Source organism: Rhizophagus irregularis, chromosome 24 (genome assembly GCF_026210795.1).
Source record: "Rhizophagus irregularis chromosome 24, complete sequence".
NCBI lineage: Eukaryota > Fungi > Glomeromycota > Glomeromycetes > Glomerales > Glomeraceae > Rhizophagus > Rhizophagus irregularis.
In genome coordinates this window covers 94,935-112,067 of record NC_089452.1, presented here as the reverse complement: position 1 = coordinate 112,067, position 17,133 = coordinate 94,935, and the positions used below count along the sequence as shown (strand labels likewise).

At 31.9% G+C, this 17,133-nt stretch overlaps 4 protein-coding genes across 4 annotated transcripts; 1 reads left to right on the top strand and 3 right to left on the bottom strand.

Annotated features, from left to right (window-relative positions):
- Nucleotides 1–117: 117 nt before the first annotated feature.
- Nucleotides 118–665, bottom strand: OCT59_015759 (uncharacterized protein; the record flags this gene model as incomplete). The annotated part of the gene is made up of 2 exons (XM_066132026.1): nucleotides 118–500; nucleotides 599–665. 2 exons carry the CDS (start codon nucleotides 663–665, stop codon nucleotides 118–120), a joined length of 450 nt encoding a protein of 149 aa, XP_066003058.1.
- Nucleotides 666–3,366: 2,701 nt separating this feature from the next.
- Nucleotides 3,367–3,724, bottom strand: OCT59_015758 (uncharacterized protein; the record flags this gene model as incomplete). The annotated part of the gene is made up of 2 exons (XM_066132025.1): nucleotides 3,367–3,563; nucleotides 3,628–3,724. 2 exons carry the CDS (start codon nucleotides 3,722–3,724, stop codon nucleotides 3,367–3,369), a joined length of 294 nt encoding a protein of 97 aa, XP_066003057.1.
- Nucleotides 3,725–5,690: 1,966 nt separating this feature from the next.
- On the top strand, nucleotides 5,691–6,404 carry OCT59_015757 (uncharacterized protein; the record flags this gene model as incomplete). The annotated part of the gene is made up of 1 exon (XM_025328452.2): nucleotides 5,691–6,404. The coding sequence occupies one exon, from the start codon at nucleotides 5,691–5,693 to the stop codon at nucleotides 6,402–6,404; it is 714 nt and encodes a 237-aa protein (XP_025166578.2).
- A 9,125-nt stretch (nucleotides 6,405–15,529) lies between these two features.
- OCT59_015756 (uncharacterized protein) lies at nucleotides 15,530–16,556 on the bottom strand (the record flags this gene model as incomplete). The annotated part of the gene is made up of 4 exons (XM_066132024.1): nucleotides 15,530–15,753; nucleotides 15,877–16,035; nucleotides 16,201–16,263; nucleotides 16,382–16,556. The coding sequence occupies 4 exons, from the start codon at nucleotides 16,554–16,556 to the stop codon at nucleotides 15,530–15,532; spliced, it is 621 nt and encodes a 206-aa protein (XP_066003056.1).
- Between the last annotated feature and the right edge of the window lie 577 nt (nucleotides 16,557–17,133).

The following is a 17,133-nucleotide window of genomic DNA, read 5'->3' as shown; positions in this document are numbered from 1 at the left end:
AGTAAAAAACGTTTCGCAACGTTTTTTTAATAATTTAAAGTAAAAACGTTGTGAAAACGTTTTTATGATAAAGCTCGAGCCAGCTCGAGCTCAGCTTGGCCGTTCAAGCCAGGATTTTCATTTGCTCAGCTGGCCAACTCGAGCTGGAGCCAAGATTTTTGTGGCTCGGCTCATTTCAGGCTTGGCTTGGCACAGATCTTCAAGCCGAGCCAAGCCAGACTGTAGCTCAGCTCGAGCCGGCTCATGTAGAGCACTACAAGCAACTATTTCTAAATTTGACTTTGATTGAAATACTTCAGGTTTTTTATGATCTTCCGTCTTACTCGAATCATCATCATCATCATCATCATTACTTCTTTTTTCATTTACTACTATAACTTCTTTATCGGCAGATTCGGCAGCTTCTTTATTACTATGGGTTTTACTTTTTTTCATCAACTGATTGGCTTTCTCAATGTCAATATCTCTTCTTTTTTTCGTAATTTGATTTCTTTTCGATCCTATTATACATATTTTTGGTATTTATTAATTATTCTTCTTACATATAACTATATAACAAAACTTACTATAAATTTACAAAAGAGTTATATCTACATACCTCCTTCAACTTCCATTTCTTGATTATTATCAGACGATTTATTAGGTGATTTACGTTTAGTCGTCATAATATAAAAAAATATGAGCGAAAAAAAAAGTGGAACAACCTTTTTGTTTCAAAGTAGGTGATATATATCGAGAAAATATGAATGAATAAAAAATGTGGAGCAACTTTCTTGCTCAAAAAAGTAGGTGATAAACATTGAATGAACAAAAAAAAAGGGTGAGGTTATCATGATATAATTTTGAGATTTTAGCTATTGTAATTATGATTGTAATATTTAATTGGAAAATATACATGATCTCAATATCATTGTGTATTGTGTAAAATGTAGGATCAGTTAAAAATATCAGGAGATGGGAAAACTAAAAATTATGATTTCAAGATCGAAAATTAAATTTAATTTATATAAATAAGACTGTTGCTAACTTTCTCTCCAGGTGAAGATCACCTAGGGTGATTTCACCTAGGTGATTTCACTCACGATTAATTTATTAAATTTATTAAATTTGATTGGTGTAAATTTTAATATTTCTCACTTCGTAATTTGCATATAAATCCTCTGCAAAAGAAATTTTTTGATTGGCTAAATTTTTAAATATATAATAAACAATGCTTAAAATATTTTCGCACTAAAAGTTTATAGCAATTTATTAATTTTTAATAGATTACATGAATCATTGATTGAAAAAAACAAACTCATACTATCCAAAATACTAGATTTTTGATAGGAATAACAAAAAAAAATGAGTCACAACGATAAAGAAAAGAGAATATGTGAATAAAAAAAGGAAAAAAAAATGAGGGTGAATGGGAATGAAAGAAACAAAGGGGGATTGAAGGAAAAACGAAATAAAGCAAAGGGGGAGTGAAAAAAATGAAAGGGGCGAAAAAGATCAAGTGGGAATGAAAAAAAATGAAAAGAATGAAGGAGAGACAAGATGGAGCAAAGGGGAATAAAAAGAATAAAGGGTAGTGTAAAGGAATAAAAAAGATGAAGCAGGAATGGAATAAAACAAAAGGAATGAAGGGTAGTGTAAAGGAACGAAAGAGACAAAGTGGAACAAAAAAAAATGAAAGGAACGCAGAGAAAATAAAGAACAACGGAAAAAACAAAGGAAGGGAAGAATAAAAAAGCAAAAAAAATGAAGAGACGAAAAAGAACAAAAAATGGAGAAGGAACGAAAATGAGATAAACAGGGGACCAAGTAAAAACCAAACCCATAAAATAAAAGAAGAAATAAAGTTAGTAGGGAACGGAAATTACATGTAATAAATAAACGAAAACAAAAAAGTAAAAACATACCTTAGTAGTTGCAGAGAAGAACCGAAAGATCTAGAAAAAGTGAAATACAAAATGTAAGAAACGAAATATAAGAATGAAATAAAAAATAAGAAACGGCCTAGTGCTGGACATATATACCTTAATTGCAAAGCTGAAAGAGCTAAAGGACCTAAAAAAATGAAATAAAGTTAGTAGGAAATAAAATGCAAGAAGCAAATAAAAAAAAAAGAAAGAAAATGTACCTTGAGTGCCGTGCAAAGGAGCGAAAGGCCTAAAGAAAAAAAAGATTATCCGAGTACGTTTAAAAAAACAAACAAACATAAGAAATGATCAGCACATTAATTAGCCAATAAAATTTAAATGAGGTGATATCACTGGGTAAATTATATAAAAATATATAAAATTATCAGGTTAAATCACCCTAGGTGAAAAATTGCTAAATCACCTCGGGTGAAAATTAGTTATAATCTATAAATAATTTGTATTTCATTTAATAATAAAAGTGAATACTGGACACTTTTTTTATATAGAAGATTACTTCAAATCAGTTCCAAATCTTTATTTTATTGCGTATTTACGATTCAATTTCATGAATTTTATTATACTTTTTTAGGCCATATAAGGAGTGAGAAGAAAAATATTAGAAGAAAGGAGTGAGAAGAAATTAATCATATGAAGTATCATTTTATGTGATACAATGATATGCATTAAACTCAAAAAGTATAGCCATTATAGCTACTATTATCATTCGGCATTAAATTACGTAATGTTAAAGATATTATTGCATCCAAATAACCCAATCAAACCTTTTTACTCATATGTGACTGATTACTAAATTTGTGAAAAGACAATGCAACTCCTTAACATATGATTTTTGTATATTATTGTACAATTATGAAAAGAAAGTCGTGAGCAGTCTATAGAATATTATGTAAAGCTACAAAATTCAAAAATATTTAGAGTTGGTAACGAATTTACATTTCAATAGTACCATTAAATAGAAATTTATAAACTTAACTGCTAAAGGAAGAGAAATTTTTAAACGATAAATGGATGAAACATAGTACAGTTTGATGGTTGCTAGAATACTCTCAAAATAATTTTCATGATTAATTGTGGAGGTTATAATTAAAATATTCCAATTGAAATAATACAGTGACAATCTGCTTATTTGCTTATTTAATGATTTAGCATAATTTATTATTTTATGTAGTAAAGTAAATAGTATTTTTTTCCAAATAATGAAAATACATCGTTTGGAAAATAAAAAAATTGAATGTTGTACAGCAATATAATATTAAGCAAAAAATTGAATGTTGTACAGCAATATAATATTAAGCAAAATTGAATGTTGTACAGACATCAATATAACAAAATAGTAATTATGATTTGAAAGATTTACAATTTCATATGAAGTGAGGTGAGCGTAAATGGAGAGGTGAAATTATTCAATTTCAATGACTTCATAATATGAAGGTGAGCCTCATAAACGGTAAGGTGTAGGTGATGAGTGACGGAGGAGAGGTGTAGGTGATGAGTGACGGAGAGGCATAGATGATGATGATGAGTGTGAACGGAGAGGTGATATAGGTGAGCATATTGGTGAATGTAGTGGTGAGGATGACGGAGTTGTTGTATGGCTTGTTGTGTTGATTTCGTGAGCAATATCATAAATTGTTTCTAAATAAATAATCAGATTAAATAAAAAAAAAATAAAATATTTACGTGGTTTTCTAATATTTACGTCGGTTTTCCCAAAAACGTTCACTGAATTCCTCGTAGTACTTCGTTCCTAGAGTACTTTTCCTTCCTTTTGGCTTACCCTCGATATATAATTGCATTTTCTAATAAAATTATAAAATTATATTAGTACTATTTAATATGCTAAAATAGTAGTTGAACCTGAAATAATGTTTATATACTTTATAAACTCGCACTAAGCCGTTAAATTTTCTTTACATTGCCTCCCAGTATACGTGGTTCTGAATTCAAGGTTTTATTTTGCTTGCTAGCCCTTTCCAAAAATTATACTTCATATTACCACTAGGGATGGCAATGGTCGGTCATGGTCGGTCATCAGTCGGTCATAACTGGTCAAGAACCTTTGACCGACTGACCGACCGTTTGACTGACCGGTCTGACCGACCGTTTAACCGACCGTTTAACCGATCCTGAAAACGTTTGCGAAATGTAATTTAATAAAAAAACGTTTGAAATACTTACAGTAATAAAAAATGTTTTCGCAACGTTTTCTATTAAAATAATTAAAAAAACGTTTGCAAAACATTTTTTTATTAAATTACGTTTCGCAAACATTTCAGGATCGGTTAAACGGTCGGTCAAACGGTCGGTTAAACAGTCGGTCAGAGGTCTTTGACCGACCGATATCGGTCACGGTCATGACCGGTCATAACCGGTTAATGACCGTGACCGTTGCCATCCCTAATTACCACTAAGTTCGTGAAAATTGTCGTTTTCATTTTTTCTTTCATTAATTAAAACTCGCAATTGTCTATTAGTCCACATGTTATTAAAGAATTAATGAAATATTAATGAAAACGAAAGAGAAAGAATTTTGTAAAAGGAGTGGGAAAATAAAAAAAAATCCGTAAAAAAAAAAAATCCATGTAAAAAAAAAAAAATCTGTGTAAAAAAAAATAAAATCAAATTATTACGCCTACAATCTATGAACACAAGAATTAATGAAATATTAATGAAGACGAAAGAATTAATGAAACGAAGAATTATATTAATGAAAACGAAAGAATTAATGAAATGAAAGAATTTTGTAAAAGGAGTGGGAAAATAAAAAAAATCCGTGTTCTTGTAAAAAAATAAAATCAAATTATTACGCCTACAATCTATGAACACAATAAGAAATTGCAATGATGTGGAATAAATAGTTTAAACAAATTTGTTAAACAAATTTGGATAAGCCATGGGTATGCTGCGGGTGTATCACGGGTATGTCACGGTATCTTTATGGTAAATTAAAGAATTTACCGTGGGTGAGTCACGGGTTAATTTGAGGACTTACTATGGAATAATAAAGATGTTTTTATACACGTAATTATCTTCTATGGTGGTCGATTTAGAGGTTTAATCGGAGAAGTTTTATCACAACATTTATTTTAGTATTTTGACAATGGCTTAAAATTAACAAAAATTAATTAACGAAAATTGATTTAATTGGTCTACTAATAACAATCATGGTGTTTAACGAATTCGCTTCATTAGTTTTGATGTTCGAAAAATATAATCATAAATTAAATATATAATCGTAAATTAAATCATACTTTATCTATTATTTTATTAAATCGTAAACTTTAATACTCTACTACTAAATTAACTAAATTATTGTTTCGCGAGAGCATTTTCTATTTATTAAGTATAATTTTCAACCACTATTTTTTATAATCCTGTATATGAATTTACAGGTCAAAAACTTCGCAATTCAATTAGTTTAATTTTTGAGTTTTTTGACGCATTCGTGAGATTTAAGCAAGTATGAAATAAATTTTTTTTATACTAATTGAATTTTTATGTATTGATTAACGATAAAAAAAGCATGTACTACTTGATTTTGTATACAATTGTATTCCAAAACTTGACGATTGTGTTACTTTCAAAACTCCAATCAGAATCTATAGCAAATCGGTAATAATTTTAACCGAATTGATTTTGGTTTTTTTGTTGATACGCTAAACAATATAAAAGGTATTAAGGTATTTAATAAATAATTTTTATAAAGATTTATTGAATTTTATAAAAATTCTAAATTAAGTTAAGGATTTAAATTGTTAAAAGATGAGAAGACGATATAGTCACAATAAACCAATAGAGCCAATTCAAATTCAAAATCGGTTTTCTTATAGCAAACCTAATGAGACAACAGATTCTGATGAGAGAGTTGCAATTCGTTCGCCTGTACGTTCACCTGATAATGATAACGATGACATGGACTTTCAGTATGATCATAAAGATGATTTAAGTTTTCAAGACATTAATGATGACGATAATGCATATGGATCAATTAATCCTCAAGACTACAATGATGAGATGATATTTTCGCAAGATAATGTCAATTCATCTGATACTGAAGAGGAAAAAGAAAGTGATAACGAATACAATTATAAAGAGGAGGAAGAGGAGGAAGATAATAATGAAAACAATGACGAAGAGGAGAAGGAGGAAGGTAACAATGATGATAATAATAATCAAGTGGAAGAGGAACGTAATAACGATGAAGAGGAACGTAATAATGAAGAGGAAGAAATAGATCAAATCGTTGAAGCGTTAGATGAAGACAAGATACCGTTCTGCAATGGTGAGTTTGCACCGTACTTTGATAATTATACAACTACAGCACTATTTTGTTGGCTTCAGAAGCATAATGTTTCTACGAAAGCATATGAAGATCTTGTCGATATCATTCACAATTCTCAATTTGAACCTACCCATGTGGTAAAAATATCCGAAGATTCCAATTATGGAGAAAACGTCTTCCTCTCCTACCAATAATAACAAAGTTTATTAAAATTTCACCAAAAAAAACTCCATCAACCTCACGAGGATCAAAACTTTCGTATCAACTCTTAATCAGTGAAATTATATGGCGTGTTCTTAATAATCTGATGCTAATGAAGCATATGTATTTTGGACCCAGCATTAATTCTGAAGAAAAATCAGAATTTTGGCATAAAAATTTATGGGGGGAATCCCCACTTTTTGGACAACACGAAATATTAATATCAGAAGGTTATAAAATAATACACTTTGATACAATTATAATTTATTATCATTGATAATATTTATTAAAGTTATTTTTAATAAATAGTATTGTCATATAATTGAAAAAAAAATTGAGGACTATTTGGCTGGAACAAATAACTCCAATAATATAGACAATATTATAGACAATAATAATACATTAAAACATACAATTCTACACTCATGTCGAACATTAGAGTACAGAATAACAACTACAATAACAATAACAAAGTAAATTCAGAAAATATTAATAGTTTTTTGCTTAGTCAACGTATACGATTTGAGAAACAACAAATGGATTTAGACGCGTTATACCTTACACTTCACATTGGAACCCACAACATCAACGGACTGGCAGGTGACAATGCAAAACTTTACGGAATACTAAATTGGATGCAAGAAAATCAAGTAGACATTATGGCCTTAAACAAAATTAATCTAGACCAAAAGAACGGTGTTTTCAAAACTCCTGACAACTTTAAAGAGCAATTTTATATTTATTGGTCTAGTAAACAGTGCGACAAACATAAGGGATCAGGAGTGGTGTTAATATGTTCAAGGAAATGGAATAAACATTATCAAGGACACAAAATCCATTCGCCATATTTGCTCTCAGTATACTTTTTATTTAGAAATGTCCTATTTTGTATCTGGATTGTTTACGCGGCACCACAAAACAAAACAATCCTCCCCAAGACCCTGGAACAACTTAAAAGAGAAATGCGCGATGAAACTATATACAAAAAATCAAATAATATAATACATATATTAATGGGAGACTTTAATTTAATTACAAACGGCCTTATCGATCGTACTCCACCACAACACATTTCCAGACCCAAATTTTTTAATGATCTAGAAACATTGGGCCTTATAGATTCATATAGGAAACTTGATGAAGAAGCGCAAGGCAACACTTATCACAAAGAAGGTGTTAGCACGAGAATAGACCAAATTTGGGTATCAGAAACCCATAGCAATAAATTAGTGAATTTTTCAATTACTCCCTCAACGTTTATCACACACAGTGATCACGATATAATCACATTAACCATGGACACCTCTGACCTTATACGAAACAATAAAAAAAACACAGTATATGACAAATTACCTACAGGTAATACCCACTCCAGAGTTATGTATGATTGTGACAACATCGAAACAGAAAGGTGGGATAACTTCCGGCTTAATATAAAAAATCAACTAAACTCTCTTGATCGAGATTTACTTGAGAATAGAGCCAACTTCAAGGAGTATTCCCAAGAAGATATAGATAGATACTGGGACAAACTCAATGGTATTATAGTATATGCAGCGGATACAGAGCTCCCTAGGAAAGACATTAGGTACCATAAACCTTTAAATGTTATAACAAGAAAAAATCGAGACCAGAATGACATACAAATAAATTACTTAAGCTATTACATAACTATTACTATGGAAACCGACAAATGATCACAACCGAAAACGCCAAATCCAGATGGACAAGTAAAATTGCTAAATATAATCAAGACTATGTTACATCGACTGAGGACAATTACAAGTGTAACATAACCACGCATGGCATATTTTCGGAAGAGTGGTTTGATACTCTTAAAACAAAAGTGAATTACCGCCTGAGAGCGGATTACAAAAAATACAAATCAGCAGAAACGAAGTCTATTAAAGATAGAATAGACAAGAGAGTAGAAATTACACGAGATTATCAAACAAAATGGCTATCCAGCATATTAGATAGAAACACTCTCACTAATATAGTTATAGATAAAGTGTTAGTAAATGAGGAAACAGGAATTTCGACTAAAAGACTAGCTACAGAACCGAGAGAAGTTAAAAAAGCAGTGGACAATGATTTCGCGAACATGTTTAGGAAAAGAAACACACTGCTGGATACAATGACACCAATTTGGCGACAAATTTATGAACCCGTAGGTAAATTCAAAGAAGTGATGGAATCTACAATAGAAAAGATCACTATGGCAGAATGGAATAATACCGTTAAAGAATTAAATAAAGAGTCGGCTGCAGGGTTGTCTGGTATAAATTACAGAATCATCTTACAATTGTCTGAGGAATTAATCCTCTTCATGGTCAAGTTCGGAAACTTGACACTACAAACTGGACTTGTGCCTATGGCATGGAAAACATCGGTCATTCTCCCCATACCTAAGCCCATCAACTTTGAATACAACATTTTGAATACTCGACCTATTGCATTGTTGGATTGTTTTCGGAAAACCTTTACAAAGATGATCACGAATAGGTTGAATTCGGTTTTGAAACAATGTAACGTACTACAGGGATACAATTGTTGCGGTTTACCCGGAGAATGCACAAGCGAACCAATACACCTAGTTAACAATTTTATAGAGGATGCCAGGGAAAACAGTAAGAAACTATGGGTCCTCACACAGGATATGAAAAAGGCGTTTGACTCAGTGGGATTAGAGGTTTTAAAACGAGCCATGCTTCGTATTGACATCCCAGCATCATTGGTTGAATGGATTATAGTCCTCTTCAAACACAGACACCTTAAAGTAGCCACAGCGTATGGACTAAGTGATGGGTTCACTGGAAATGACGGAATTGATCAGGGCGACGCACTTTCTCCGCTATTGTGGCGAATTTTTTATGATCCGCTGTTGATAAGAATACAGCAAATCAAAGACAGCGGATATGAAATGAAGGTTACCTGGCTGAATGATATTAATGACCCTATCACATGGACGCAATACAGGCTTTAGGTCCCCATATGTGCATATATGGATGATACGATATTCTTAGAATCATCAAGATTTAGGATGCAAAATATAGTAGATATAGCAAATGAATTCTATATAATTAATGATATTGATATCAACGCTAAGAAGTCAGAATTGATAATCATCAACCCAACTGTGGAACGGCACGAACAAAATATTGAACTAGGTCGTGATCGTTCTATAATTCAAGCCACAAATGAGGAAATAAGGTATCTCGGAGTCTGGTTCTCCAATAAACCGAGCAGACGACGATGGATGTAACGCCTATCTATGATAGTCAACGATTTTTGTACTATAGTCCGTAGGAAATTCGTTTCAGCTGGTCAATGCATTTACCTAATCAATAGAGTATTAATACCTAGACTAATATATACAGCTCAAATTATGACATTATCAGAGCATGATTGGAATCACATATTTGCTCCGGTAATGAAGGTGGTAAAAAATTGGTTGAAATTAACTAAGAACACACCTTCGTCATTATTATTTCATGAGGGATGTCTCGGTATGGATCATCCATGGAAACTCTACTGCATCAATACCATAACAGACTTAACGATTAGGTTGAATAGTGATTCATACGTAGCGACATCAACACAGATTAGACTCAGAGACGCGCAGCTTAAATCACTCATCACGGATCCGATTTTTGACTGCGATCTTCAAGTAATGCCTTGGATAAAGCCTCAAGCCCGGAAAAACGTCTCATTTAATGCATTGGTAATAGCTAAGTCCCTCGACATGACAATGGCGATAGACCCGATTGATAGATCAATCTGGAGTGTATTAAGGGGGAAAGAGCCGATATTAAAGTTCTTTAAACAATATTAACTCACAAAATACATATATCGGATAAACCAAAGCCCACATTACCCAATATTCTATATTGATCAATTATTTATCAGGGGTACACATCTTATGACATGGAAACAATATCGTAAATTAGCATTACTCCCGGTACAAGGAAGGGTAGCCAGATGGTATCGTGATGTGACCCATTTATGCACATCCAGAATAGATAATTTAACGGTAAATGATGATCTGGAGCTTGCTAAAGTTAACCATTGGGCCTTTTTAATGGATATCACACCGGACGCACGCCGTAAACAAGTTGTCTATGTTCGGGAACCTTTGGCTAATTCAGACGCATGGTCAATAGGCAAAGTTAACAAAATACTCCAACACGAACAGGGGATTTTAGTGAATTATCGACCGGGATACAATAATAACGGAATCATAGGATGGCAGGACACGGGATGATCCATACCGGCTTACTATTGTAAGGTGGCAATATTAGAAAAAAGTTCTAATATGCGCGGTTGGAGTTTCCCTAGTGAATGGTTGTCATCAACTCATCGATCTAACACCATGATACCTGATGATATGGTACCAACAGCGGCCCTAAATCCTATAATTAGTTTACCATTGGTTCAAGACATATGGATTCACAAATGGATAGATGATGATAACCTGAAAGCTCAACTAATAGATATTAGAAATATACTAGCAGAGAGAACAGAGGTAGAATATTACACAGATGGTTCGCTCATGCCTAAGGTTGCTTGCCGAAACTAGAGGGTTTCGGCAGAATGGCGTACGCGAAACTGCCGAAACTAGTTTCGCGAAATCATCAAGAAATGCCGAAACTGCGAAACCTATCAAAATCGCGAAACTGCCGTAACTTGCCGAAACTGTTTCGGCGTTTCGGCAATACTTTCTATATGATTTAATTAGAGTTTCGGCATTTAAACAATTTATAAGAATAAAGATTAAAGACAATATGATTTTTTGTATGTAAATATTTATTTTATAATATTTAATATTAAACTAATAAAATACACGATTAAAAATATAATAAAAATTAAAATTTAATAATATCTTTATCTTCTATGTGGGGACCTGCTTCTACCTCTTCTTCTATCTCTACTTCTGTCCCGTCTTCTATCTCTACTTCTATCTCGTCTTCTATCTCTACTTCTATCTCGTCTTCTATCTCTACTTCTATCTCGTTTTCTATCTCTACTTCTTGATCTACTTCTTGATCGAGACCTAGATCGCGACCTTCTTCTTTCCCTTCGCAATCTATATTCATATCGACGTCGATCATGCGCAGCATGCTGCCGTCGATACTCTCGTCTAAACAGATCTAAAATCCAATAAAAATATTAATGAATTGAATGAATTGCCTAAATAAAATTAATTTAAAATAATAATTAATAATAATTACCGGTTTGTAACCAGAATTCATCGTTCATATCAGCAAAACACGCTCTATCGAAACTATTTGGGCTTATAATAGGAATGTCGTCATCATTATTATTTATTATCCTACAGAGGTTTTCATAACCTCGTTTGAGGGCATTCCATTTTGTTTGGCATTGCCTGGGTGTCGCTGCAAATCCCGTTGCAACGAACACCCTATTTGCTATTATTGTCCATGCATTTACATGATGATGGTTTGCAATTCTTTCGAATTGCTGATGTAAGTTTCTCCGCTCTGTGATTAATTGCCTAGCTGCGTTAATCATCCATTGGAATACTGGTGGTGGCGGTGGGACAAAAGGTACTAATGCTGCCATTTTTTATTTTTATGATTTTTTCGTAACTTGAAATTTGAAAATTAAATACAATTTGAAAATTAAAATACAATTTGGTTTTGAATTGCGAAAAAAAAATTCAAATTTCATAATATTTATAATAATTTTAAAATTCGTTATAATGTTTAAAACATGAACTGATGAACATAATAACATTCTACATAATTAAAGTATTTGTAACAAAATAAACACAGTTTTGATTCTAATGTAATAAATTTAATTAACGCAGTTCTAAATTTTTTTTGTAACGCAGTTCTTAAAATTTATTGATCTAATGTAATAAATTTAATTAACGAAGTCCTTAAAACTTATTGATTCTAATATAATATACTTATCCTTATTCCTTAATTAAATTGCACTATTTTTTAAAATATAATATGCTTATCCTTATTCCTTAATTAAATTGCACTATTTTTAAAATATAATATGCTTATCCTTATTCCTTAATTAAATTGCAATGTTTTAAAATAAAATATAAAATTACAATTGCCTGCATTGCCTGCATAATTATATGTTAACTGGACTTTGATCGCGAATATTTTGCCCTGCATAATTACATCATTTATTTCCTAAATAGTATCATTATTTAAATCACATGATATTAGAATTAATTCTCATTGGATTAACTATTGTAATTATTTCTCATTATTATTATTCCTCATTATCATCATAATTATCGTCATTATTATCACCGTCATCCATACCTAATACATCATCTATATCATAATCATAGTCACCTTTTCCGGGTCTCTTGTTATTACCACTAACATCAACTTCATCATCTTCCGCATTATTTTCATCTGAATCATCCAATATATCTCTTGGAATATCGCCGATTTCACTAGTAATTAAATCATGCGATAAATTAACAAATTGATCAATCCATAGACTTTCGATTACTACACGGCAATTGTCTTCGGGTATTGTTTCGCCGCTTGTAGTTAATCTCTGAGTAGAAGCTTGCTCCTCATTATATTCCTCATCGTCATCTTCTGCAAAAGCTTCTGCAATACGTATATTGATCTCATCATCACTAAGACGAGTATTCTTTTTTTGATCAATTCCATAAAATCCAAGTTCAGTTTTTGAATTGGATTTCCAATACAAAATTAATTTGCACATGGATTCTAGTTTATCCACATTAAGATTTAAGCGACGTTTATGAAATAGCCATCCTAAAGTCGAAAATCCACGTTCGCAAGTTGCTGAGTTAGGACATATTGCAAATAGATAACTTGCAATTCTTGGCAGGACATCTGGTTCTGGTTCGGTATTAATATATTTCCACCAATTCACGGGATTATCTTTAGCAAAACCGATATCTAGGTCAAATGGCTCTTGCTCATTAATATATTTCTGTATTTGATCACATAAAGTTTCAGCTTCGTAACAGTCGAAACCTAAATTTTTCCCGATTGAAGCTGCACATTTGATAATTCTCATGAGGGCGCATTTTTTAAGTGGCGCGTTTCTAAATCTGGGATCCATAAAAAAACAAGTAATATACTTATCATCATCGAATTCATCAAATCTTTCATTTATTACTTTGATACAATGACTTCGGAATGCAGGATTTAATGATTTGGGTAACTTTTTTAATGTAGCTGCAAGTCTTGCCAAGCTCAGGAAACAATCTGCAAGTGTAGCTCTTCTCGATTCTAATGAAAGTACCGCTTTTCTTAGAGGATCCAGAACAAACCCAAGAACTCGTAAATTTGAAAAAAAATTTCTCGATTGAATAATCGGTTTTATTTTATCATTTGTTAGCACTTTATCGTGATCGCTGGCCATTTCTTCTAGTGCTGATTCCAAATTTATTACTGAATTTACGGATTCACTAGCAGTAGTCCAGCGTGTCTTGCAATATAATTTTAATCCTCCTCCACTAATTCCTTTTTCTTTAATTATTTGAGCAAGTTTTGCATTAGCCTGATGAGAACTTCTAAAAAAGGTTGTCAAAATATTAACACGTTTTAATAAACGTTCCCCAAACTTCTCCTTGACGATGTCGCATGCAATTAAATTGATAGAATGTGCAACGCATCGCACATTCTCAATCTTTGGATGATTCTCATGTATAATTTTTCGTGCATTACGAACATTGGCCGCATTATCGGAAACTACAGCACATATTCGATCTTCTCCAATACCTTCTATAACCTTTTCAATTACCGTAACTAGATATTCTGCAGTGTGCGAATTTTCAGACAAATCAGAAAGTTGATAAAGATATTCTTTACGCGACGGAGTCATTACAATGAAGTTCCAAATTGAACGATGTGTACCAGACGTCCAACCATCAAAGGCTAAATTATAAATTAATATTATATAGTAAGTAAGATTAAATAAAAATGACGTATGATAGCCTATTTAATTTAACAAACCTAACGTTAAATTCGTTTCCTTTTTCAAGCTCAGAATTAACTTTGAAGTTCACTTGAGCTAATTCACGTTCAAGTAGTTGATTTACTAATACTTCCCTTGTTGGTGTATTGTACCCGGCATTAAGCTCTTTTATAAAATTGATGAAAAAGGGATGTTCCACTACTCTAAACGCAATTCCGCACGCAATAAAAAATTTAACTAATGCACGATTAATTCGTGTACATCTTTGTTCGTTAAGCTCTGTTGAATCATGGTAATCATCCATGTTACTTTGACCTTCAGAGTATTTTCTTTTTTTGGATGACTTGGACTTATCTTGCCATTCCATTACTTTAGTCATATACCTTCTAACAACTGCTGCTGGCGCATCTGGACAATGGTTTGAAAGATGCTCTTCGAGCTTTGAAACTTCACCGCGTGACCATGTATTCTTACAGTACTTGCAGGAGGCGGCAAATTTGCCAGAACCAACAGCTTCTCCTTTATTAATATCTTCCCAAATGCTATTAGGTGGCCGACCTCCTCTATTTTTCATTTTAATGGGTGAATCTTCTATGTGATCAGTCATTTAAAACAGTTTATTATTAATATTATTATTAAGAAAACGGAAGAAAGTAAAAGAAACTTTAGTTCAGTGTTAAAGGAGATGACGGAATTGGGTTTATTAAATGCATGTTACGCATTTTCCTTTAATGAATATAAGCCCCTTAAAAAAAAACTGTAAAAACGTGTAATATCATAATATTAATATGGGAGTTAGAAATGAAAATTCTAACACTAGATAAAGCTTAAAAGAACTAAGACGACGGTAAAATATTGAAGTTTAATCTTTTATCTGTAGATTATTTGATCATCTAAATTATATTATTAATTGGTGTAACTTGGCGTAACTATATGCAAATCTTATGATCAACTATGCCGAAACTACGGAGAAACCTATTATAGAGGTTTCGGCATGTTTCGGCAGTTTCGCAATTTTGACAGGTTTCGCAGTTTCGGCGTTTCGGCGTTTCGGCACTATATAAGAGGTTTCACCTTTCGGCATTAGGCCAAACAGGTTTCGGCAAGCAACCTTAGTACTTATAAATATTCTGAAGGAGATTCATAGCGCGAAGCCTTTCCGAAAGTTCTCTTAAATTAAAATCGCCAAGTGTTTCAGGTTTAACTTCAGGACATGTTCTCTTATTATTGACCTAATATTCTTAGATTCAGATTCAGTCAAAAGAACAAAAGTGACAAATTGACCAATAGCATAATACGCAAAGAGGTATGGAGCATCCCCATAGGTCCATTCTTTGAATTTATCAGTTAATTCTTTTGAAACATCTGCTGTAGAAATTTCCACTTTTTTCTTCCCTACAAAAAGGACAAATATTTCTCACTAGTATAATCAAGTCAGGGAGATTGCAATTTTTTGTCAATATACAATATATTTTTTATTCTTATTCTCTAAAAACAATTAACCATTCTTAAATTTACCTGCCAATGTTTTTTTGTTAATATTTCGATTGAAAGCCATTATTGCCAAACTAACAATACCTTTTCCAAGAGTTAATATCGTATTTTTAATAATATCATCCCAAAAGCCATGAAATGAGTCTTCGTTCTTTCCAACTGAAGAAGGAAAAATTAAACGTCCTATAAGTTTTGTAAATTTGTACTTTTTTCAAAATAAGTATCTTGTTCTTCTTCAGATATACTGTACATCCATTACCCTTAGTATACATCAGAGAAAAATTAGCAGTGGTATTTTCACATCAGGTTTTTGATTAAGGAAATTCCTAGTCTTATCGGGCAATTTACTAGGGGGTTTAACTAATTCTTTTACTATATCATCAGATATATCTTTTACTTCAGTAGATGTATCTAAAGATAATGAAATATTGTAAATTTAACGAAACAACAGATATCAAAAATCAAGCCAGGACCAATTTTGTCATTACAAATTCCTTATTCAAGAGGCAAACCATTGGGAGACACTTACCAGTGGGGACTATAAAGATATGAATGTAATTTGGCTTAGATTTTTGATCATCATTAAAATATTCTTTATGTACATATGCAGATTCCATCATCGTGCCGATTTTTTTAATCTCATCTTCGGTATAAATTGTATCTTTAAAGCTCTTAAGGTCGAGTTCTACTTTCCAAATATCCATTTTGGTTAACCCTTGAAGTTCTTCTTCACAAAGGAGAAGTTTTTAAAGTTTGCAACGGTCAAAACATCAGAGTTGACTCGAACACCATTGATTTCAGAGTATTCGCCAATGCACATAGTGATAACTTCATTAGAAGTTCGTCCTAGTACCAAATAGTTTAATGATAATAACATTTTATTTCTGTAAAAATGATAAGTTCTTTTCAAGATAATTTGAGAAAGTTTAAGAGAAATCTAAGATATACAGTTCTCGAAAAAAGTAATCAGAATTACAAAAAGTGCAATAAATAAAAATCCAATGATTAAAATTACTTCAAAATTTCCAAATTTATTGGTAAATGTGTAAATATTATGCATATAAAAGTTCAGCCCTTTATCTCTTTTCCTCGTCTCTCAATCAATTTTTTAATTGAGAAAAAAAAGTCATAAAAAATTTAAGCTATAAAATCCTAAAAATTCTGGTACAGCATTCAAATAGTAGTTTATTAAGGATTGGATGATATAAAATAAAGCTTACATAATGTTGATTCTAATAAAAAAAATTTCACACTTTATCATTTGTTGGCTGTTGAAAAATT